The 24,716-nt window shown below is 48.5% G+C and overlaps 1 protein-coding gene across 1 annotated transcript in view; it reads left to right on the top strand.

Moving 5' to 3' along the window:
• The window catches only part of LOC129381618 (phospholipid-transporting ATPase ABCA3-like), a 70,098-nt gene that overhangs the window by 30,775 nt on the left and 14,607 nt on the right, over window positions 1-24,716 (top strand). Inside the window, exons 2-3 of the mRNA XM_055064629.1 lie at window positions 3,182-3,400; window positions 21,312-21,769. Of these exons, the coding sequence (XP_054920604.1) occupies window positions 3,182-3,400; window positions 21,312-21,769 (677 nt within the window). The remainder of the gene's footprint in view (window positions 1-3,181; window positions 3,401-21,311; window positions 21,770-24,716) is intronic.

Here is a 24,716-nt window from a genome sequence, read left to right as displayed (position 1 = left end):
GATTCCATTAGTCGGGATTAGGCCGTTGGTGGGCGAATTTACTGGGACTCGGGACACTCCGGCATCATCGGCAACGGTGGGGCGTTCAGTGAACCGAACGAGCCAGGACGCCTGGACCAGGTCCAGGACTCCTGGACCCGTAAGGTGAGTGTGGGTGACTCAACGTACAAGCAAATCTGGAGCTCAAGGCAGATTGCTCATCCCAATGCCCATCCTTTGACCAAGTTGCTTCCTCGTAGTGCGCAAGTCCTGCCGCATAAACACAGGATGGTCTGAACATTACGCGTAGACGCCATGACTGAGTGGCTCGCATTAGCTACTTCAATGAAGGCGCGAAGTCATCAGAGGCAACGCCTGGCCAAAGAAGGGAAAGAAGAAACAGACGCCGAACGTGGTGCTGTCACCGGTGACGTGCAGTGCGTGCGACATCGGTGCTCGTCCGACGGTTAGGCACGGACTGTCGCGGTCTCGCTATTGTAAGAGAGCAACACAAGGGACGCGGCACTGCCTCACAAGAGGCATGAAATTCGCCGGCCTGATGTCGACTACAGTGGAACTATAAAGTCTGCAAAGATTGTGCGCGAACTTGGCTTGACCATCAGGTTATGCATGTGTGGCTGCACTATATTTCTTTGTTTGCCTCGTGATCCCCACTATTTGCAATCACCTCTGCGGAGGCCACCGAGCCATCCTTTTTTATTAAAGTTGATTCTCTCTCTAGGGGGGGGGGGGGGGAGGGACGGGGTCTTTCGTGGTGAGGTATTTGCGCAGCAGCAGATGCATTGCGTGGTCAGAGGAAAAACGAGATTACAACAAAAAGTGTTTGGCAAAGACGATGATGATGACGTATGGCACGTGAGAGGGCAAGTGGGGTGACCAACATAAAAAAGAGACAGGAGCTAATTAAACAACTGCACGAAGCCCTAAAAACCAATCACCTGCCATAGCACAGGTGCGCGACAGTACATGATGTTCAAAGAACCAATCGTGTACAACCACAAAGGCACGAAATGGAGAAAACAACGAAGCGCATTGGGAGAATGCAGTGGAGTTCCAGGAAGAGCCAAGTACGAAGGTCGGCCATTGGACCACAAAATGAACGTGGACCATCGGGTTCCAGACACGAGTCACCAAGGACCGACAAGGGCCTTGGTGGCAGGATGGCAGGATGCCTTGGCACGATGCCCGACCAGGGCATCCTGCAACCTGTTCCTGCGCTTCGAGACTTCGCCACACCATGGACCCGAGGCCTGTGGACACCTACGTTCATAGGCAGAGCGTGGGCCATTGGGTTACGGGCCGGAGTTTACGTACAGCTGCCGAGACAGAATGTCCTGGTCTACCACCGCTACTTTCTGTAGGTTCCTGCTGCAACGCCTGTGTTTCCTGAGGCAGTTGGACACAACCGCTCGCCCATTATCCACGACCCGTAACTCAACCCTACAACTGTTGTCGCGAGCTCACCACCGTTTCTAGCATCGCTTTGCAGCGGTGAACTCCGATGGGGGCGAAATGCGGAAACAGCCGTGTACTTAGATTTAGGTGCATGGTACAGAACCCCAGGTGGTCAAAATTTCCGGAGTCCTCCCCTACGGCGTGCCTCATAATCAGAAAGTGGTTTTGGCACGTAAAACCCCATATTAATTTTTTTTTGCGTTGAACTGTTCTTGCTTTAGTAGAACTGCCTGCTCCCAAGTCCTTTGCTTGGCACCATATCGTTCTGTAGCGCACTAATAATGAGTTTTCATTGCGCAGCATGCTGTTAACTGTGTTGCTGTCGGTTAGTTGCTTCCCCTTTCTTCTTTCCATTAAAATGCGTATGTATGTCAGTGGGAACAAAGCACTTTGTTCCTAATTGGGTGCTCATAGTTTCTGCGTCAGTAACCCGCTATAAAACCTAAACACAAAAACCTGCATCGTATGTCCACTCGTCACAGGCGCGCAACAGAATTTCGTTGAAGGATGATACCCGCCTTCGAGAGTTGATTGCTCAATTACTCTTGTCCCGGATTGACGCATTGCGATCCTATACCGTGTGTCCCAACCAACGTTAGCCAATCTGCTCAATGAAACCAAGCATTAAAAAATGGCGCCAGATACAGTAATAAAATCTGCATTGTTGGGTTGTTAGGTGTGTGTCGACCGAACACAGTCTGTCGTGGTGTCGTATCTTGGGCATAGCTTATTTTGCATGTTTCTTTTTTCATCAGACAGATTGGCTAGCCATAGCTAGGATACCTTATATAACACCTTTTACACTAGGAGAACAAGGTAGGAGCTGCTACGCAATCATCCTTTTAATCGGTCTATTATACCACTGCTGTAATATTTTAAACATCCTAAACTAAACGTGTCAAGCTTGCAAAGACTGCGATTACAGCTTAATGATTAGAGCATTGGACTGTATACTGAAGACAGGGGTTAGACCGTAATATCAGTCACGCGTATTTATACCATTTTCGGCAGATTTCACCATCTAACAGAAAACTCGAGATGCCTCGAGCACACGTGATTGCGTCACACAGTACACCTAATTGCCACTGAGGTACCAGGCATTGAAATGTGACTTTGATAAATCAAAGCATGTAAGGCGCCCAAGTTGCATGTGCAGGCAGATTTTACAATTACCATAGTCTAGCTATGCGGCCGCATGGTTAGAAAGTTAGCAGTTTTAGGCCCTTACCTAGTTTTTGTAAAAGCTACGCTTCTTTGGCGAAGCCTCCTTCACTTTTCTGTGTGTGGCTGCTGGTTGCTGCTGTATCGCCGTACTGCTCACATTTAAATAATGTGAACTACGTGCCTGATGGCAGCATCCAACCTCGTCCGCACAGCGTCGAAGCCCGATTCTCTAACCATTAGGTCACAATCGCACGTATAGTAATACCATGCTAACCCCAACTAACTCTTTGACACTATCATCTATTGCATCACCTTGCAACACGGTTATGGTACAGTTCGTGTTGCCATTAGAGCAGGCGTGAATGGGCTTCGTCTGGACAGCTTGTTACAGATATGGTGTGGTTTAGACAAGGACCTTTGGCGTCACCTCGCGCTCGCATTGCAATACCAAAGAAACTAAGGCAGGTTTTAGCACTCGGTGTATTTGTACAAAGCTTCGCTATATGTGGATTTCAAAAATGGGCGTTGGCTCTGCCATTTTTCTGTGTTTAATTTCCCGTAGGGATCTACACCATTCTGTGGCGTTTCTTCTGGATTCCAGGTCCTATGATCAGCATAATGGTCAAGCCTGTTATGCATCTGACTATGTCAGTTGTCCCGCACTATGTGGCACTTATCATCCCTTCTTACACCGTGCATTCCATGTTCTTCAAGCTATGGCGCAACGCAGAAGAGATCAAGCAGTGCAAGCTGCTGGAGAAAGATCGTGCCACCGAACAGGGTGAAGTATTTTTATTTCTTTATACGCAGGCGAACGGCTGATTCCAGCTTCACAGCAGCGTGCAATGTTCGTCATCTCATCGGGGTCTCTAAGGCATTCTGCGTTACCACAGCCTGGCACGCGTCAGCCGTGACACAACGCAAGATAGAACGATGTATTCGTAGTTTCTTTAGAGGACGCGCGTATCTGCTACATAGTCGACCGGTGTTATTTTATAGAGCAGATTTTTCTGTACAAGTGTACTCCTACTTGAGACTCGGCATATTGGAACCACGAGCATTTCCTGCCATAACTAGAGTTCTTGCAACTAAAGTCGAGCCTTCCCATCTAACTTAACAATCATACAGCGCCTATCATTAAAAAGTAGAACGCCGACCAACAACAGAAAGAAAGTGCGTTTCCATTCCCGTCAAATTTAGGGAAAATCTTGCAGTGGCGGGCGATTATCCAACCAACGTTCTGGTGAAATAAATGCATGGATGAATTTACTACCTGTACTAAAATTCCTAAAATGTGATGGATAGCGTTACATGAGGCGAATGTTTCAAACGGACCAGGCATAAGTTATATACAAGTAACATTTTAAAGCATGTGGTTTAATGATAGTACACTGATATTCGTATTTCAACATGTCAAACAGTACAGCTTCGCTGGAAATCGGGTTGTAATTCTACATGGTCGCACAAGTCTACTGAATTTTTTTTTTTCCACGCTGGGTCGTACTTGTAACCTCTTACAATGATTAAGACTGATAAAAACACTTTTCCCCAAAGCGTTGGTTTCACAAGCTGAAACAATATTCTAACGCTAACCAAAGCAAGACAAAAGTTCATGCCAAAGTCACTACCCTAGGTACGGTCAACTACGTCGGAAAACTAGGCTCCCCTGACTAGCAACGCCTGCCCACGCGCGATGATTACTTTCCCTTTATTGCAACTACAATTGTATACAGGCACTTGAGGTGCACTCGCGTCTCTAGCGCCGGCGCCATCGTGCTGTCCTGGTCAGCGGTGCATGTGCGACTTGAGCGTGGAGGCAGAGAGAGAATAATTTTCTGATAATGCAGTCCCAAGTCCGGAGCTTTGGCGTAAGATTCTCATTGCCTACTAGGGTAGGGCATTCTGTAAGTGTCCACCTGGTGAACTGTGCTTTTCAGCCATTCGTGATTGCCGTGGTCTACCCAATGAAAAATATTGCCTTGGGGCGCCTGCCATGCTATCACTCCTACCCAGACTCAGCCAATCAGCACTTTAACGGCAGCTGAAATCGACAGTCCACTAGGTGGACACTTCCAGATTATAACCCCATGCTTGACCAGCCGGGCATGTCTTGGATGTTCTTAACAAGGGCATAGAGGAAAAGAGACATTTGGGTTCAGGAATTTAGAGAGCCACTTTAGGAGGTGAGATACAGGGCCGGGGGGGAGGGGGGGTGACTCTCTTGTGTACTAGTATGGGACTCCCGAGTTTCGGGGCACTTCCATAGTCGGTGTGTGAAAGATAGAAAGTGCCCGATGTGAGGGCGGGTTGGGGGATGTGTTGGCTTGGTCGACTGTGAGCGGGGTGATACGGGAGTAGGACTGTGCATGTCTCTTTGTAGGCGCCTCCTAGCGGGTCATGTTCATTGGGGTCACGTTCGCCTAGTTTCAGTGATTTAATTTAGCACGCGATATACTATCGAGGCTAACGTGTTCAGAGACGCCAGGGGTGCGCGCTGAGTGCGTTTCGCTGTAAGACTGAGGGCAGCGTAATGTCCTCGGCTGCACTCAAGCGTTGTTAGCTAGAATCCCTAGTTTCCAACTCTGTAGCTGCGTGCATATACGACACCGTGGTGCACACCGGCTGGTGCACGCGGTGGTCTTAGCGGAACTCACGGTTTACATGAACTTGAAAACGTTGACGATTTTCCCTGCGTGTCGTTTCCTGCTCCATAAAAGTGCGGCGCTTCTCATATTGCAACCGCTGGGAGATTTCCAATAGGATTGCAGGGCGCTGTTTGGGCTGTGCAGCGGCTGCGGAATTCCGTGTGTCGCTCCTAGACGTCACCCCCGCGTTTCACAACATAACCTCAGGTAATCAGTACAACCTTAAACCACGGCGTTGTTGCGGTGTTGATTTCAGTCCCTCGGCCCATAGAGTTTCCTACAAGAATTACTAGAGGGAACTCTGGCGCTAGTGTCTACGGGAGCTGCAATGGGAGCGGTTGTCCCAGCATGGGAATTATGGGAAGTACATGGATTTGCCTAAAGTTCATCCTTTTGGCTTCAAACGGCATTGTGACTTTGTTAACTCGTCATTTTCAACAGTATATTGCGGAATAAGTAAATAAACATCATTAAAATTGCCCGACAGCAGGATTCGAACACAGGAACTCTAGCACAGAAGCCTGATATTGAAACCATAAGGCCACGGACGCACGTATCGACAAGGGAATGAAACGCCCTTATGAATTTATCGCGGGCATGCCAGTGCCTTGAGACGCTTGGCGCGTTTCGATTTGGCCACCTGGACAAGCTCAATCGTTGCAATTAATAGAAACTGTACGCGTTCCCGGCGTCTTCTGCACTTCGAAGAATATAGTTTGCGCCGAAATATACGACAATAATATTTATATAGCGTAATATACAAAACCACAAGAACGTCTGAATCCACAAGCACGAAGATCAGACAAATCCATGTACTTCCCATCATTCCCATGGTAGGACATAAAGTCCCTTGATAATTTTAAAGTAGCGACACTCTTTGAACTCTGCCGCCGCCGCGCGACCTCCTCGCCTCCTCCTCGCCCCTTGCGCGTTCCCCCGCGGCAACCAGTTTTGCCCCCGTTTTTCTGCACGACGATTGGTCTCCCTGCCGTTGCCCTTAGAAACGCGCGGATCTTGAGTTTTGCTTGTGTTTTTCTTTTTCGTTCGCGCCATTTTCCTCCTGAGCACAGCTGGCTCGGCGCTTTAGCTCGGCGTAGCGAACGTTGTACGCTGTGTTTCTGGTCTATGTGCTAGCGCTATGCCGGGCTGTTGCGCATATAACTGCAGCAAGAAGCCTGAAGATGGTTATACCGTTTTTATGATACCACAATGAAAGCGTGACGGCTTGCGTAGGAAGCAGTGGCTGCATGACATTGGCCGAAAGAACTTTGTACCGACAAAGAACAGCGTTATTTGCGAGCTCATGAGTCTTTATTATAGCTCGTAGCAAAGCATCCCGTAATGCGGCATTATTTTTTCATTCTTCCGGCCTGCTCACCAGCGTTTTTGTTGCGGTTGTCCTCAGTATGCTTAATATTCTGGGGCGGCTCCATCACTTCGCACGTCGCTAACTGTTGTTGTTCAGTCGGAAGTGCAGTATTATTTATTCTGCTTTGCGCCCTGAAAAAATTAGTGGCAAGTATGCCCGTAGTATTGCAGGTGATGAGCTTTAACTAGTCAAAATTGAGCTTTTTTAAAGTTTTAAGGCGAAAGCCTTTAGATCTTTGTTTCAAGGTCGCGTTGTAAACGAAGTATCACGTGACCCAAGGAAGGCCAGAGGGGACCCAAAGCATGTCCACCCCTGTATAAGAGAATGATTACCCAAGTTAATGAATCATTAGTGGTTGACATAAGGTGGATTAGGGAGGATTAAGGTTGATTAGAGTGTGTTAAAGAAGATTAAGGTGGATTAGAGTGCATTACGAAGGATTAAGATGCATGAATAAAGGTTAACGTGCGTGGAGGAGGATTAAGTCGGATAATGGTGGATTAAGGTGAAGTGTTGATGAAAGGGTATTAAGACCGATTGGGGTGGATTAGGGTACATGAAAGGGATTAGGGAGGATTAAGGTGGATAAAGGAAGATTAAGGTGAATTGGGTTTGATAAAGGAGGATTAAGACCGATTTGGATGGACTAGGGTAGATTAACGTGGATTAGGGACCACGGAGCTGGATTAGGTTTGATAGAGGCGGATTAGGGTGTATTAAGGTAGATTGGGACCATTAAGCAGGATTGAGTGGGATTAAAGTGCGTGAATAAGGATTAAGGTGGATGAAGGAGGATTAAGGCGGATTATGATGGATAACGGTTGATAAAGGAGGATTAAGACCGCATAGGGTAGGCTAAGTTGCATTAGGGGCGATGTAGGTTGATTAAGGTGGATTGGGAGTATTAAGGTAGATGAAGGAGCATTAAGGTGGATTAGGGCGGACTAAGGTGAATCGGGGTTCATTGAGTATTAAGACCGATTAGTCTACCATAATCCTCCTAATGCACATTCATCGACCTCAATCCTCCTTCATTCACTTTAATCCACCCTAAGTCCTCCTTAATGCACCTTAATCCACCTTCATCGACCTTAATCTACTCTAATCAACCGTAATGCTTCCTCATTAACTTTGATACACCCTAGCCCACCATAATCCTCTTTAATACACCTTAATTCCTCTTAATCCACCCTTATCCTTCTTTATGCACTTTATTCCACCATAATCCACTATGAGCGTCCTCAATGCAAATCAACGCACCTTCATCCACCCTAATTAACCTCATCGACCTTAATCCAACCTAGTCCTCCTTTATGCACCTTAATCTACCTTCATTCACCCTAATGTAATGCACCTTCATCGACTCTAATCCACCTTAATCATCCTTAATACACGCGAATTCATCTTAATCCAATCACTAATCAATCATTACTTTGCTAATCATTAATCATCTCTTATACGCGGCTGCATATGCTTTGGTTCGCTTCCCGCCTTCCTTCGGTCACGTGATGTTTTATGTAGCTCACAACGGGACCTTGAAACAGAGGTCTAAACGCCTAATAAGCCACACACAAAGGGATGTGTCACAAGCTATACTAGATCAGACGCACGAAGTAAAGCGTCTGATCGTGTGGCAGAAAAATTGTCTGGAGTATAGAACGCGCCTCAAAGCTCCCTTTAAACCAGTATACCCCGCTCATACGGCTTTAAGAAAAAATCAACCTCCTCATAAACGTTGCCTCCAGCATTATCGATGGTGTTATTAGCATTTCTCAAAATTTTCAACCCCACTGGGGCGCGCAACTGGCCCAAAATAACACACCTCCATAGAATCCTGCGGCCCGTCCGCGGGAGCCGAGGAGGAATAGCGTGCCGTGCGCAGCCGGCGGGCGAGGAGAATCGAGGAGGAAAGCGCCGTGAGGAGGAGAGTGTCGCTACTTTCAAATTATCAAGGGGCTTTAGTAGGACAACGCCTGCAGCGCCAGAGTTCCCTCTAGTAATTTTGTAGGAAACTCTATGCCTTCGCCTTCGCGCGAAACCACGCAATTTGGAAACAGCCCAGTGGCCGACCAGGCGTCTCAGAACGCGGGCGTGATGAGAGCCGACGCCGCCAATGGCGTCGCACGCGTCTTGCATCAATGATCGACAAGACGAGACCGGCAGGAAACCCTCGGCGTTAGTCGGGGCCTGTGTAATATTATTTAGCATTTTAATTTGGCGTTTACTGCTCCTACAGGAACATGCACACATCAACTGAGTAGCAATACAAGTTGCTTATAGTGCGTGCGTATAACATACTCGCGGTTAGCAGTAGGCCGCACGCTGGCCTGGCTGCTCTGCCGAGGCAATGTAGCATAGCATTGACGGTGTATCCACTTCGATGCGTTCGTGGAGGAAGCAAAACAACATACAAGAGGCACTGATGTATTTTACAGCGAAGCTGTTAGGAGCTTGTTTCCCTATGATCTTGTCCATGTGTTCGCAAGAAGCTCCGCAAACGTGGGCCAATACCGAAGATAGTGCAATGCTGAGCCGACCCGCGGCGGAGGTGACGCAGGCGTTAAGACACGCCATACGTGGTCCCTTCTCGAAGCAGGTGTAATACAGGGTGGACCGGCGGCGGAGGCGAAGCACGCGTTAAGCACTCCCCATAAGTGTGCCGATCCCAAAGATAGTACAATGCCTAGCCGACCAGCAACGGATGTGCTGTTCTCAATTAAAGAGACCGCACACACAGCTTCGCTGGTTAACCTTCTCTACAAAGCGAAAGGGTACTAAGTTTTGAGCCGGATGGGGGCGAAGGCTCCGCCAGATTGGTGCCTGTTCCTGTTTCAACGCTTCCTGTCCCGAAGTTTCTGAATTACCCGCATGGAGCACTAGTAAAGGCATTTTCGAATTCTGCCGTATTGTCAAGCTCAGTAATAGGGCCACTTTTCAGCTATCAGAAAGGCCATCGCGGAACTCTCGGCCTTCTCTTGGCCAATGAAAGCTGACAAGATTGTGAATTCAAAAACATTGCGAAATTTTTGATATCCAGAACAAGGTGGAAGAATATGACAGTTGTACGAACTGCACGGCGGTCGGTAAACGCGCGAGTAGTAGTGGTCCAGCGGGGGCGCCCATTTCCTTTTCTTCATTTCACATTGATTTATTGGTATATTGAGAGCACATGCTCTTTTTGCGCGAGCTTTCCCAGCAATGTATCGAACGTTTTAGCGCACAATGGGGAAAAATGATTCGTCCCGCTTCGTAACACGGGATACAAGTCGTGCAAAAAACAGTTTCCCTTTATTCCCCGAAATATGATGGCCGTCTGAGGAGTGCGTGCAATCGTGAAGAAAGATTTATTCCATCAGGCGACAGTATATGTCTTAGAAAAAACATCTTGAGCACCGAATCCTATGAAATGAATAGACTGTGCAGTACAATCTAGGTTACTCTTACAATGCATTAAGGTATTATGTTGTATTTCACGGCACCAATACCGCTAAAATGTTTTTGTACCGCCACATCTCGCCGCAACCCGTCCGATTGGCGTACCCCTGATGACAGACCAATCTGATTTCACTGCTGTCGCATCGGCCACGTCGCTCGTCACTGCCGCAACCGTTGGCCTCCGCCTCCTCGGACATACGCCGCCACTTACTCCCGCACCTTTCGACCGTCTGTTCCCTATGCCACCCGCCGTGAACCCACTGCCGCTGATGCTCCTCTTCCGAACCTTCGCTACAGCCGCTCGCCCTCACCTCGACGCCGTCAGTCCCGTTCGCCCCAACCCCGCCGCTTCTCTTCGCCGCCTATCACCTCCCGGGCCCAGCCGGAAAACTAGGCACTGCAGCTTCTGGAGGTGAAGCTGCGTTGTCGACACTGCCCTCAAATCCTCTGCTCACGTTAAACACGAACCAAAACCTTCTTGACGTTGACGTTGATGGCTATCCTGTCACGGCACTCATCGACACAGGGGCACATCTTTCTATTATGAGTGCTGCCTTCCGACGACGACTGAACAAGCTCCTCACCCCAGCGTCGGCACGCGTCGTCCGCGTTGCGGATGGTGGTACTGTGCCTATCATCGGCATGTGTACGGCACGTGTTAGCATCGCCGGCCGCCACACTCCTGTCCTCTTCACCGTGATTGCTCATTGCCCCCACGACCTCATTCTCGGCCTCGATTTTCTCTCCGCGCATTCTGCTCTTATTGACTGCTCTGCCAGTACCCTTCGCCTTGAGTTACCGATTCTCGCAGAACCTTCTGACGCACCCCAGTGCCGCCTACGCCCCACTGGCTTTATTTGCCTGCCACCAAAATCAATAGCCTATATTGAACTCTTGTCTTCCCCACCAGTCCCTGATGGCGAGTACCTCGTCACTCCTCTGCGCGACATTCCACTACAGTATGACGTTACCGTGCCTCACAGTATACTTACTGTTACTGCGAACCGCACTTTCATGCCTATCTTTAACTTTGGATTGGCGAAGCAAATTCTACCACAAGGTATTTGCCTTGCCAACGTTGATTGTCTCGGCGACCATCACGTGGCAAATTTATCAACCGATCCTTCTTGCGAGCTTAGCAGGCCTCTCGTGCCAGCCTCGGCCGCCGATCCCAAGATACAGAAAATGGTTGCGACGGACCTGTCTTCTGCGCAGGCTGAAGACCTTTATCGAGTATTATCGGCCTACACAGATATTTTCGACTTCGACGATCGCCCTTTAGGCCAGACACTCGCGGTCAAGCATCGGATTCTTACTGGCGATGCTACTCCTATTCACCGACGACCGTACCGAGTTTCTGCGTCGGAACGCCAAGTTATTCAAAGCGAAGTGAACAAAATGCTAGACAAAAACATCATTGAGCCTTCTTCGAGTCCTTGGGCGTCACCTGTAGTGTTGGTTAAGAAGAAGGATGGCACGTGGCGCTTCTGTGTAGACTACCGTCATCTGAACAAAATTACTAAGAAAGACGTCTACCCGCTCCCACGTATAGACGACGCCCTTGACTGCCTCCACGGTTCCAGCTATTTCTCTTCTATTGATCTTCGTTCTGGATACTGGCAGATTGCTGTTGACGATATGGACAGAGAAAAAACCGCGTTCATCACACCTGATGGCCTATACCAATTTAAAGTAATGCCGTTTGGATTATGCAACGCCCCTGCCACCTTTGAGCGTATGATGGACTCCTTGCTCCGAGGTTTCAAATGGTCCACATGTCTCTGCTACCTCGACGACGTCATCGTCTTCTCACCCACGTTCGACACTCACCTTGAGCGTCTCACAGCTATACTTGATGTATTTCGAAAGGCGAAGCTGCAACTTAACTCGTCCAAATGTCGTTTCGGCCGCCGCCAAATTACTGTTCTGGGCCACCTCGTTGACGCTTCCGGAGTACAGCCTGATCCTGACAAAACTCGCGCTGTCCGAGACTATCCGGTTCCGAAGACAGCCGCCGACGTTCGAAGTTTTGTAGGGCTATGCTCGTACTTTCGTCGTTTTATTCAAGATTTTGCGGCAATTGCTAGACCCCTCACTAATCTTTTGAAGAAAGGCGTACAGTTCTCGTGGGGTACTGCAGAAGCCGCCGCCTTCTCTCGTCTCGTTACTCTTCTCTCCTCACCACCCATCCTCGCCCACTTCGACCCTGATGCCCCTACAGAATTGCGTACAGATGCCAGCGGTCATGGCGTAGGTGCCGTCTTAGCCCAGCGTCAGCGTGGCCAGGATCGCGTTATTGCTTATGCGAGCCGCCTCCTCACACCACCGGAGCGCAACTACTCCATTACAGAACGAGAATGCCTTGCTGTAGTCTGGGCGGTAGCGAAGTTCCGTCCTTACCTTTACGGTCGCCCTTTTTCCGTAGTCACTGACCATCATGCTCTCTGCTGGCTCTCATCGCTAAGAGATCCTACAGGCCGGCTTGGTCGATGGGCTTTGAGGCTACAAGAATTTTCATATTCCGTGGTGTACAAGTATGGCCGCCTGCACCAAGACGCTGACAGCTTGTCGCGTTACCCTGTTGACGACCCTGACTCCTCCAATATTACCAGTGCTGCTTGCATATTCTCTGTGTCGCAGCTGCTTCATTTCGCCGACGAGCAACGTCGTGACGCCTACATCAGAGCACTCATCGACCGTTTTGAACACACTCCGGCCGACGCCACACTACGCCTCTTCGTCCTCCGCGATGGTACTCTGTACCGTCGTAACCTTCATCCGGACGGCTCTGAGTTCCTACTTGTCGTGCCTAAACACCTCCGCTCAACCGTTTTAGAAGAGCTTCGCGACGCACCAACGGCAGGACACCTCGGCGTATCTCGAACCTATGACCGTGTACGTCGCCGTTTTTTCTGGCCGGGCCTTGCCCGTTCCGTGAGACGTTACGTCGCCGCCTGTGAACTTTGCCAACGACGCAAGAAGCCTTCCCAGCTCCCCGCTGGTTACCTGCAGCCGCTCGACATCCCTGCCGAGCCCTTCCATCGTGTCGGCTTAGACCTTCTCGGCCCATTTCCGGAATCTACATCAGGAAACAAGTGGGTTGCAGTCGCGGCGGACTACGCGACCCGCTATGCCGTAACACGCGCTCTTCCGACCAGTTGCGCAACTGATGTTGCGGACTTCCTCCTGCATGATATCATTTTGATTCATGGTGCTCCGCGTCAATTGCTAACAGACCGTGGCCGTACGTTCTTAGCCAAAGTCATTGACGACATCATGCGTGCCTGCGCAATACAGCATAAGTTTACCACCTCCTACCACCCTCAAACGAACGGCCTCACTGAGCGTTTGAACCGCACCCTTACAGACATGCTATCCAAATACGTTTCAGACGACCACCGTGATTGGGACCAGGCTCTACCTTACATCACCTTTGCGTATAACTCTTCCCGTCTCGACACTGCTGGCTTTTCTCCTTTTTACCTCTTGTATGGCCGTGAACCGACGCTACCGCTGGACACTGTGCTTCCGTCCAACACAGCATCAACTAGCGCTTATGCCCGTGATGCTATCGCCCATGCTGACCATGCTCGCCAACTTGCGCGCGCTCGGCTACAAGTCTCTCAAGACAAACAAAAGCAGCGCTACGACCTCCGTCACCGTGATGTCACTTTTGTCCCCGGCACCCTCTTGTTACTTTGGTCACCATCGCGTAAAGTTGGCCTTTGTGAGAAACTGCTTTCCTGTTATACCGGCCCATATCGCGTGCTTCGCCAAGTGACAGATGTCACCTACGAAATCGTTCTCGCCACGCCCACTACGTCCTCTGCTGTGACTACCAGTGACATTGTCCACGTCGCCCGACTCAAGCCCTACAACTCTCCACGTGCCTTGGATATTTAACTGCACCGTGACGGCGCTTTTGCCGCCGGGGGGTAGTATTACGATATGATCGGTAAATACCCGAGAGACGAGCCGCCATGAGAACGACGACGAAGTGGGTCGGTGCCCTTGGCGCGAGTGAATGTCGGCCTGGCGCTCTGGCTCCATTTAGTGTAAATAGTCTGTAAATAGCCTCTTTTGTCTGTGTCTTTCTACACGTAACAATATTCTACAGCTATCTCCGATGTATTCGCAAGCTGGCTCCCCATCTGCTAGCACACATATTATCTCTCTTCAATCAGCGTCTCTGCTCTCGTAGGTGTCATCGAAACAATCGCGCGATTTAGTGTTCTTACGTCGTCGCATCCAATTACATTAGTTCAATTTGCACTCTAGTCCTACTACTTCTGCTATCCTTAGTAGGCTCTTTGGCATGGATAACGAAAATGCCATAATGGGCTAATTTTATTGCTACGTGTGCATAACTTCGCAACGGCCGGCTGACCCTTCCAGAAAATGCTTCAGTAACCATGAATGATTTTAAGAAGTTGGATGCGAAGGTTGCTAAAAAATTACAAATTCACACTTTGGTTGATGACGGGCGCCTAACTGTACATAACCAAAGACAAGAACCTAATCAGTTCCTCGTGCAACAGCGAATATAGGTTTCCGGAAATTCTGGTGTTCAAGCTTACGCAACAATAGAGCCTATAGACTACATGCATAAGAATGAAAGTCTAAAATGCTGACCAGGTTTTGTGGAAGTATTTATTCTGCGGCAGCCACTGTTAATCACAAAACACTGAAAATGCAATACATTTGACTGTTCCGATCCTTTAAAACAAGTATGCCTTCTCAAGAACAACTCCGCAAAGCGCCCTTTCCTTCATCCAGCAGAGCACAATATCACGCTGCAGACAGCGCCCTTTGGGCTTCTGCTTGTTACGCTGATATGTGTACGAATCTCTCTTTCTGCAGTTTTCCCGCACTATCATTTCTCTCAAGGTCTAGCATAGGCGTTTAGGTGTTGCGAATTTGTGTCTCTAACTTCATTTCACGGTTGCCATTCATAGATCAGGGATAACTTAACGTACTACCAACCTCCGAGAGAAGACGCCACCTAGATACGTATGTATTTTATGCCCATTTAAACACATCTAGATTCATGTCAAAGTTTTTTCACCATAAACAGTGCCTGCCCAGCAATAAAAAATGCAGAAAACTAAGGTTGGGAACACCTTATATTATTTATTCCAGTTCGGCGTGCTTTCCTTATGCGCAAAGGCTAAGACGGCAAAAGCCTTATGGATGGCCCCTAACTTGTTTTATCTAAAAAAAATTATGGGGTTTTACGTGCCAAAACCACTTTCTCGTTATGAGGCACGCCGTATTGGAGGACTCCGGAAATTGCGACCACCTGAGGTTTTTTAACGTGCACCTAAATCTAAGTACACGGGTGTTTTCGCATTTCGCCCCCATCGAAATGCGGCCGCCGTGGCCAGCATTCGATCCCGCGACCTCGTGCTCAGCAGCCAAACACCATAGCCACGGAGCAACCACAGCGGGTAATTGTTTTATCTAGGGCACGCAAGGTGGAAAGAAAATATCAGAGGCCCGGACGTCACGTTTTTGAAGCCGGAAATACAGCCATGTAGGTGTGCCATGTCAGTTTGCACCTGCAACGAACTCACCGGAGCAGATAGGCCCGAACTTTGAACTTGCATTCCTATGCACGTGGCTTAGAGCAGCAGCGGGAGCTTCAGGAGCGCGGTTTCTGTGGCAACGTTGATGTTTGGGGTACCAGTACCAGTGCTCCTTTGCGAAAGACAAGCTTTCTCCAACACGTCTGTGCTGGTCGGGGCCTCTCCTTCGCTCTACGTCCTCCATAATCTAGGGCAATTATGCGGCCCTAAAGCTTTTAAACGAAACAAAGGTAGCCCCATCTCCTCTCTCCTCTTCCGGCGCCGGCGTTGGCAGCCTCACGCGGAGCTGAGGTAGCAGACGCTTTCCGAAGGCCTTCTCGGCGTTGACCCCACGTCTCTATTCAACGCTAAGTAAGTGGCGGGAACACAAAGGGCGAAGCTAAATCACTAGTGGGCACCATTTGTCGGCCTCGCTGATCGCTTTCACGATCGGTCCGTGTGGCGGTGCGGTTGCCCAAGTACGTTTGGTCATGGTTTATAACGGTTGAACGCGGATTGATGAGGCAGAAACGAGCTATAACGGCGGAGAAGGGTCGGAACATAATCAGCGCACCTCGTTGCCTACGTACTTGTCACCGATTCATAATGTACGGCGATACACTCAAGAGGTGCTTACTCCAAAGTTCGGCGAAAGCTCGTCAGGCGAGGGTGTGATACATTGTCAGATAACGTGGCACCCGACTAAGGTCTTAAAAAAATAAAACGCGACATGGCGTTTCAAGACCGCTACGGGTCCCTTGTTCACAATGAAGATGAGCGCAAGAGGAGGTAATTATATATGTGTTATGTGGCACAAAGTGCGCATGTATATCTCGGCAAGATTACCCCGTATCCGCTTAACCGCGTTTTTAGTTGTTTGAATATGTGAATATTCTAAGGGTAGTTTTGAAGATGGTCGCTTCTTTGTTACCATTATGCTCGCAGCATCCTAATCGATGATGTGGTTGGTAGCCATGTGATCATCCGCCAAGGCGTTTGAACTTGCATTGCTCTTTCTTGCAGCGTTCTGGTGCTACTGAATCCTTCTTTTAAAATGCACCGTTTAACCTGTGAACAATACGTGAACAAGGTGAATGCAGGAGCCAACGTTTCGACAACTGGACTTGTCTTCTTCAAGGCGACGTAGGTGACGCCTTGAAGAAGACAAGTCCACTTGTCGAAACGTTGGCTCCTGCATTCACCTTGTTCACGTTTTGCTCATCGTCCGGAATTGCCATCTCCCGCATTCCCCGTCTTTTCTCCAGTTTCACCTATGTAGCTTGTGTCACAATTCTTCCACGGAATCTTGTAGATTACCTTTGGAAGTCTTGACCTTTCCGAAGGGGGTTTCACGCGTACGAGATTGTGTCTTAGTCTTTTTTTTTTTTTTTTGGCACGTCTGCGATTTTTACGCCATATGTGCCAAAAACTCATGCCAGTGCCTCACTGGTGCTTTGCGCGTAGGGGACAGCCGCCAGATTCAGCTTCTCTTTTTCTTGTGCCCTTGTGTGGTCAGCAACTGAAGACCGCAATTCTTGAGTTCTCAGAATCTTTGCTGTATAGCCACTGTTGGAGAGGTCCTTCCTTAACACGACTAGCTCTTGCTTGGGCAGTCCAGGCTCGGAGCAGATGCGCAATGCGCGAGGGAAGAGTGATGCGGCAACGGAGCATTTCTGGGCTATAGGATGCGCAGTATAACCTCAAATGCCTCCCCGTGTGAGGCGGCTTCCGATACACACTGGTTGTAACGTCCTTGGGCGAACGTCTTATGAGGACGTCCAGAAAGGCAATCTTTCCATTGTTTTCTTCTTCCATGGTGACTTGGATACTTGGTAAAAAGGAGTTCAGATGCTCAAGCAAATGCAACAACTCTTGGAGACGAATCACACAAAACCAGTCCTTTATGTATCGGGCAAAAACTTTTGGAGTGGTCTTCTACGAGGTCATCGCAGAATTTTCAAGTGCCTCTAGAGATATCTTTGTACAGGCAGCGGAAACGGAAGGTCCCATTGCTCTTTGGAACCGGTGCATGTAAAATTATTCGTTGAACACGAAGTGTGTGTTGTTCGTGTAGAATTCCAGGAGGTAACATATGTCTTGCGTTTCAAATGGCATACGTCGAGGTAGTGAAGCGTCCTTCTCAAAAAGTTCCTTGAAACACTGGGCTGTGTAATCGCTCGCACACAAGTAAACATTAATCTTATGCCGAAAAAGCCTTTCATGTCATCGTCCTCAATGGCGATATCTCTTACAAATTCAGTGAAATGTGCCGAGTGTTTGACATAAGTAGGTGTGCGTCCTAACAAGGGACGTGGGACACCGTGCAGATAGCCGGATAATTCAATCACGAGGCTATACTACAAACCGAGCTCCCAGCGAACCCGAATTCGAAGATCGCTCACCAGGACCCATGGACTACTCGGCCATTCTAGCACATTACAGAGGGATCACAAAGATATACCCGCCCCCACATAGTCATCTTGCTAGGGAATAGGCAGTCGACTGTGGGCAACATCAAACAGGCACCTTTCCCAACTTATACATACGAACAAAATGCACCCTACACAATATGCAGACCAATTCCCCTGGTTCAACATGAAACCCACCCTCCATCACGCTACAGGGAGTGGCAGAAAGTAAATGCGATTCCAATATTACAAGCCCAAATGGGGAGCATTGGGACGCACAGCTGACCAGCGACCACCGCGAAGACCAAATCGGTCTAGTGCAGTAGGCTCACAAGGCGTTTGAGGCCAACGGAGCCCTGGCCTAAGGCAACCGACCCTGATGACCCCAACTGGGAATAGAAGCATCCGGACTTAGTATCCCGGTGGGCAGGTGCGCAACACCTTTCTAAATAAAGCCAAATAAGGTTTTAAAACAAAAACATCAATGCGAATGATCTGCAGTACATGGATTTGTCTGATAATTGTGTCCGTTGATTCATACGTCATACGATTTGTTTATCACGCTGTATCCACCTTCATTGTCACAAATGAATTTGTGCTTTTCTAAGTCTAGAACGCTACGAACACGCACAATCGCTACTAATTGCAATGATTCAGCTTACCGAGGTGGCCAAACCAAAACGCGCGAAGCGTCTGAAGGCGCTCACTTTCGCGCGAGAAATTCATGAGGACATTTTATGCCGCTTCTCGAAGCATGTGTCCGTGGTTCAATGGTGTCAACATGGGGCTTATGTGCTAGAGGCTCTGTGCTGAATTCCTGCCATCGGACAACTTTATCGGTACTTATGTAATTATTTCTTGCGCACCATTTTTGTGGGGAAGGACGAGTTTACGAAGTTGCGAAGTCCTTTGAAGCCAGAAGGACGGAGTTGAGGCAAATCATGTGCTGCCCTGTGCCTATCACTCCCTTGTTGGATGAACCGGCCCGCTAGCAGCTACCGCAGACACTAGCGCCACAGTTCCCCCTAGTAATTCTTGTACGAAAGTGAGCACCTGCTTTACCAACGGTAGTTAAACCACCATTTCCAGAGCTTCATTGCGAAAGACACGTGGCTTCCGCCACTCATTATTGATGCAGCTCCACGACAAGTAGTGCGGCCCTCTCCTCAGCTTTCTTTCCTCCTCGGCTTCGTCGTTTTTGCGGTGAGATGCACTCCACCTCAGTGAACATCCTCCATCGGCCCGCGTGCGCATCGCGCATGCGCTGTTGGCATGAAAACAGCCGCGGAGGCGGTGGCGTGAAGGCTCCTCGAGTATCTGCATAATTTCTATGACAAGGAAATATAGTAAGTAAGGGCGCAGGTTTCTGGAAACCTAGGTGGTGTTTATTCATAACCATGTGCAATGAAGTTTGCGTTCAAGGAAATAGAGCTGTTCACAAGGATGGAGCATATCTATTAGCGACAAATGGGTTTGCTATTAAGCGCGGGTTTGGCAGCGCTGGCCTATAGACCTCAGACTCTGCCCAGGTGGCGCTGCGGAAAGACCCGTCACCAGCGCCCTCATCGCCGCCTCGGCGCTAACTGAGTAGTGCAAGGAGAGCTGTCCGCAAGCGAAGGTGCGTAGGCCACAATGGACCCTTCTCTTTCGTTTGTGTTGAGGCACGGTTTCCTAAAAATCAAGGACCTGGAAAGCTTCTTCTGCCTATCCACGCTTCGGAAAGGAAGTTCAGCAGGGCGAAGTACGTGTACAATATAAAATAAAGTCTCAAGTGTTATTTCGGCGTGCTGCAACTCGAAAGTACAGAGAGCATCAGGTTTGTCTATATATCAGCATAAAAATCTAAGCATTTCAAATTGGTTCATATTGAATATTTGAAAAATGCAGTCGAGCAGGCTCAACACATTGCGAAGCGTGCTTGTTGTATCGGCGCAGGACTTACAAAATACCGAAAGTGGAAATGAGCTCGCGATACAACGATCCTCTAGAACAGGATTTCGACTTCATAAACGCGTCAAAATGTTTGGTTAAGCTGATCTGCCAAATCACTCCGTTCCACTTGTTGAGTCAAGCGGAGGCGGACGTCTGTTAAAAGGTGGAGATATCGATGGCACATAAGCAGGATGGTTCGCAACGTTGTTTTTTCTGTTACCAACGAAGTGGCGGCTGCAGATTCTTGAGTTTTCGCTTGGTTACCACTCTCCTCCGTCAGGGCTACGCAACACAATTACAGCAGAAAAAAATTGTAGCACTTTCTCAAGCGAGCCGCTGTGTTGTGGGGAATGCAAGTAATCCGATTACGCAACCGGTTGCACGGCCCGTATCCAGCGCTCTAGCCATTCCCCTTCATACGATCGCGATAGAAATCGGTAAAATTGAACGTTGTTATTCCGTCCTTCACGTTCATGGCAATTTACAACACAACAGTAGCGTCGATTGCGGCGTTTCTTCGTAGCGCGCGGAGCTATCGCGGTTGCCGTCGTTTCCGCCATCAGTCTGAAGAGTGAGCCAGCAAGCGCCTTATTGCAGTTCAGCGGCGCGTCCGACTAGCGTAGAAATTCATAGCTCTCTGTCTGGGTGTTAAATGAGCAAAACACTCGCAATATGGACCAAAATCTCGTTAAATCGTTGTTTCGCAGTCGCTAGCTGCATAGGCAATTTAGCAAGGAAGTCGGGCTTCGCACTACTCAATTACTGCCTCTTCGCAACAGCAGGTGGCGCTACGCGTCTTGCAAAACTCCAGAGTCTGACGTCCATAGCTACATTTCATAGGCTATAGGTACATTTAATGGTGAGTTAAAAAGGAGCGCCTTGCGTTGGATATCAGGAGTTATGTAGATAAGGGAGTACGCGTAGTTTCAATAAGAAGTGAAATCAGTGACTGTAAACCAATTTTCATGCCGAAAAATGCAGACGAGACCAACTGTTAAGGACAAATAAAATATGCAACAAGACAAATCAATGGGAAATATTGCCTTACAAAAATATTTCTATGAAAGCGTACAGCGCGAACTTCGTTCTGACCAGATGCCAGAAGGCAACTTCTAAATATTTTATTCCTCTCTTCTGTAATATATAAACTACGTATAGCACCCTCTGAAGTGTTATTTTTATTAGCTCCAATAGAATTTTTTGCTGAAACAGAAAATCAAGTCTGCAAGTTCAGCACCTTCATTGTGGTAGCCCTACGCAGCGCTGCTTCTCGCTTGCTGATGTTAGTTGCAGGAGTTCCCGTTCTATGCCATCGCTTGTAAAAGTTGATCTTTTACAGGTTACTCCCTCGGGATCGATTGCACCGGCGGTCTAGTGCAATTCAATTACAACGGAATAGGCTTCGAGTTGGTGGCCGTAGTAGCCGAAGGCCTGCTCTTGATGGCGCTCATGATCTTCCTGATGTCCGGCTACTTGCTTTCGGGACACGCCCTCGCGAGCGACGAACGGCCCGGCGAACAAGACGTGGAGGAGGAGAAGACGAGAGTAAAAGCTGCGCGCCAGCAGGACGGGCTCGCAGGCTACTCGCTCCTAGCCTGGAATCTGCACAAGCGGTTTGGCACGCTGCACGCAGTCCGTGGCATATACATGGCGCTCCGGCCCTCAGAGTGTTTCGGCCTCCTCGGCGTGAATGGGGCCGGCAAAACCACCACGTTTCAGATGCTGGCCGGACTTATCCGTGTCTCGGACGGGGACGCTGTCACCGCGGTGGCGAAACTCAGTGGAAACATCCGCCAAGTGAGTGGGACTCTCTGCTCTCTATTGCCACCGCGTGATGAACAGTGGTGAATAATAGCTGAATGCTGTCGAAGCCACCATTACGACAAGTGGACTTGCCTTCATTAGTGCTGGGCAGTTTTGAAGATACATGTAGCTTAGATAACATATTAGATACTGTTTGAGTAGCTTGCATCTGTGCCCGGATACGTCTGGCAGGACGTGTATCAGTATCTCTATTTCCGATACATGAAAGAATGTATCGTGTATCTTAAGATACGAGACATTTCTATCGCAGCATCACTGTACGAAACTATAAAGGTTGGCTCAACTTCGCTTCTCAAGCTGCTACTTGCTGCTTCTAAGCCGCCTCACCAAAACCATAGACTTTCCTATACTAATTACCTGCAAGAGGGAGCTCTGGCGCTGCGATCCTTCAGGCACCATGGTCGTGATGGGAAGTACTATAGATGGATTTGTCTCATCTTCCTGCTTGTGGCCTCGGATGTTCGTGCGAATTCATTTATTGCTCTTTATCAGTCTTCATTTTCCGAAATTTCAGACATATGAATAATTTTCAAAGTGCAGAAGAGTCTGCAAACACACACAATCACCACTAATTGCATCGGCTAAGCCTGTCGGAGTGGGCAGAGCGAAACGCACCAAGCGTCTCAAAGCGCTGACTTGCCTGCGAGCAATTCATAAGGCGTAATGGTTTCAATGCGGGGCTTCTGTGCTTGAGGTCCTGTGTTCACATCCTGCCATCGGACAACGTTATTATTGTTTGTTGAATGATTTAGTACACACCACTTTGGCAAAAATTGTGAGCTTGCGAAGTCACGAAGCTGTTTGAAGCCAGAAGGACGAAGTTTAGGCAAGCCTTTCTACTACCCGTAACTCCCATCCGGCTGAACCACCCCGATTGCTGCTCCTGTAGACGAAGCACCAGAGTTCCCCCTACTAATTATTATATTATATTCTATGAATAAAACTAAAGGCAGAGACATTCTTTCATTTTTCTACCAGAGTCCTCAATCAAGAACAGGCGGTGAAGTACGTGTGTCTCTACTGTCGGAGCAGTGCCACATGATGGCGCTCGCGCCGTCTGGCCAAAAAAGCGCGCGAACGTGTGGAGCAGCCGAACTTCTGCCCTGTTGTTTTTTTCTTTTCTCTTTTTGTTTTACGTTGCGTCTGTGCCATGACAGTTGCTCGTAGCCACGGTACCGTGCTGCTTATGTCAATGCATGTGGCGTTTCTCGCGCAAATACTGATGCCGTTATAGGGTCGTTACCGAAGTTTCTCTTGCTGGGCGTTTTCTTGCAAAGTCTCAAGAATGCGAGAATGAGGTTGTCTTGCGTCTAGCAACTCTCACGCATCAGCGATCTGAACGATCTCGTGGATGTAAGTTTCACTGTTCTGAACCAAAGGGTGGACCTGAACCAGAGGGTGGTTGCCTGACGCTGCTTCCGGGCGACGCGTTTAAGGTGGCTTTTTTTTTACCTTGATAGACAACATTCTGAGAGATTGACAGACATTTCTGTATAATGAAACATGCTTGGTTGGCGTTGAAAAATTTCTAAGCAAACATTATTCTGCACACACGTTTGCTGCTACAGTATACATATCTACAATAAAAAATTTGTGAATGTATTCGAGTATCTTAACATACAAATGAAAAGTATCGTATCAGACGCAATAATTGCGGTAGTATCTTCTATCTCTAAATCAAATATTGTTGCCTTAGTATCTTGCGTCGTATCATGATACCTTCGCCAAGTATTTTTGTCCAGCCGTGGTCTTCTTCTGTGCAGTCGCTGCCCTGATGAAGACTGGTCCACTTTACGGTGGCATCCATTGTTCTACCACTGTTAATCACTTGAAGCGCCCATCTTCCCGTGAACCACCCTCTTGTTTTTTGTTATCTCCAACACGTCCTACACGACGGTCGGGGGCCCATATTAGGAGAGTCGTACTGACAGCTTGAAGAAGACAGCGTACCTTTGATAGGAGAAAGAACGAGCGCAGCAGCGATCTGTTTACGCAAAATTTTATTCATGTCTCATAATCGAGAATAAAAATAACAGGAAGTATTCAAATTATTGCCGTGAGACAATTAAGCTTCAGAGATTATAAACCTTTAATTTTTGTTGTGTGAGAATTCATCTCTACCTTGGTAACATTATTATTTACCAAGTACTCTTGAACGCTTGCTCTGTGTGTGTATGTGTATGTGTGTACGTGTTTATGAGTGTGTGCATGTTTGCGAGCGCGCTGCTTGCGTTATTCGGCAAATCTCTTCGCTGCCAGCGCTGCCTCAATAGGAACGCAAGAACGTTTCACGTTGTCATGTCTTTCGATTCTGCCCGTCTATTGTTCCTTTCGCCAGAGCCATTGGCTTGTGGGGTACTCGTGCTGGCTTGAGAAATGACTCTGCAATAATCCACTTAGGCCACGATGGAACAATAGATGTTTGGCGTAACGTTACGAGACAGGAAGAGAGTGGTGTGGACCATCGAGCAAACCAGGATAGCCGGAATTCTAGTTGACATTAGGAGGTGGGCTTTCCATTGAACTTACAAAATGGGTAACAATGCGAGAGAAAACGTAGTCCAGGACGGCAGAAATGTAGGTGGAGGATGAAATTAGAAACTGTGCAGGAGCAAGCTTGGATCAGCTAGCGCAAGATAGGGGTACTTGGAGATCACTAGGAGGAGCCTTCATCCTGCAGCGGAGATAAAAAACTCAGCGCCATTCCACTCTGTGAAGAAGGACAACCAGCGAAGCTCTGTATGTGCAATATACGTAAGCCAGAGACGCGTTGTGACTAAAAAGATAACTAGACCTTATACACGTACTATTCACAGGCCATCAATTGTACGTGAACGTTGGAACGCCGAAAGTGGAAAGCTCCGCTACCACGTCCAGAAACCTCGCGTCGGGTCGAGAGCTCGGTTTGCCACTAGGGTTA

The sequence above is a fragment of the Dermacentor andersoni genome, chromosome 11, assembly GCF_023375885.2.
Source record: "Dermacentor andersoni chromosome 11, qqDerAnde1_hic_scaffold, whole genome shotgun sequence".
NCBI lineage: Eukaryota > Metazoa > Arthropoda > Arachnida > Ixodida > Ixodidae > Dermacentor > Dermacentor andersoni.
Note: the sequence above shows the minus strand (reverse complement) of the source record. Positions and strands in the feature narration are given on the sequence as shown.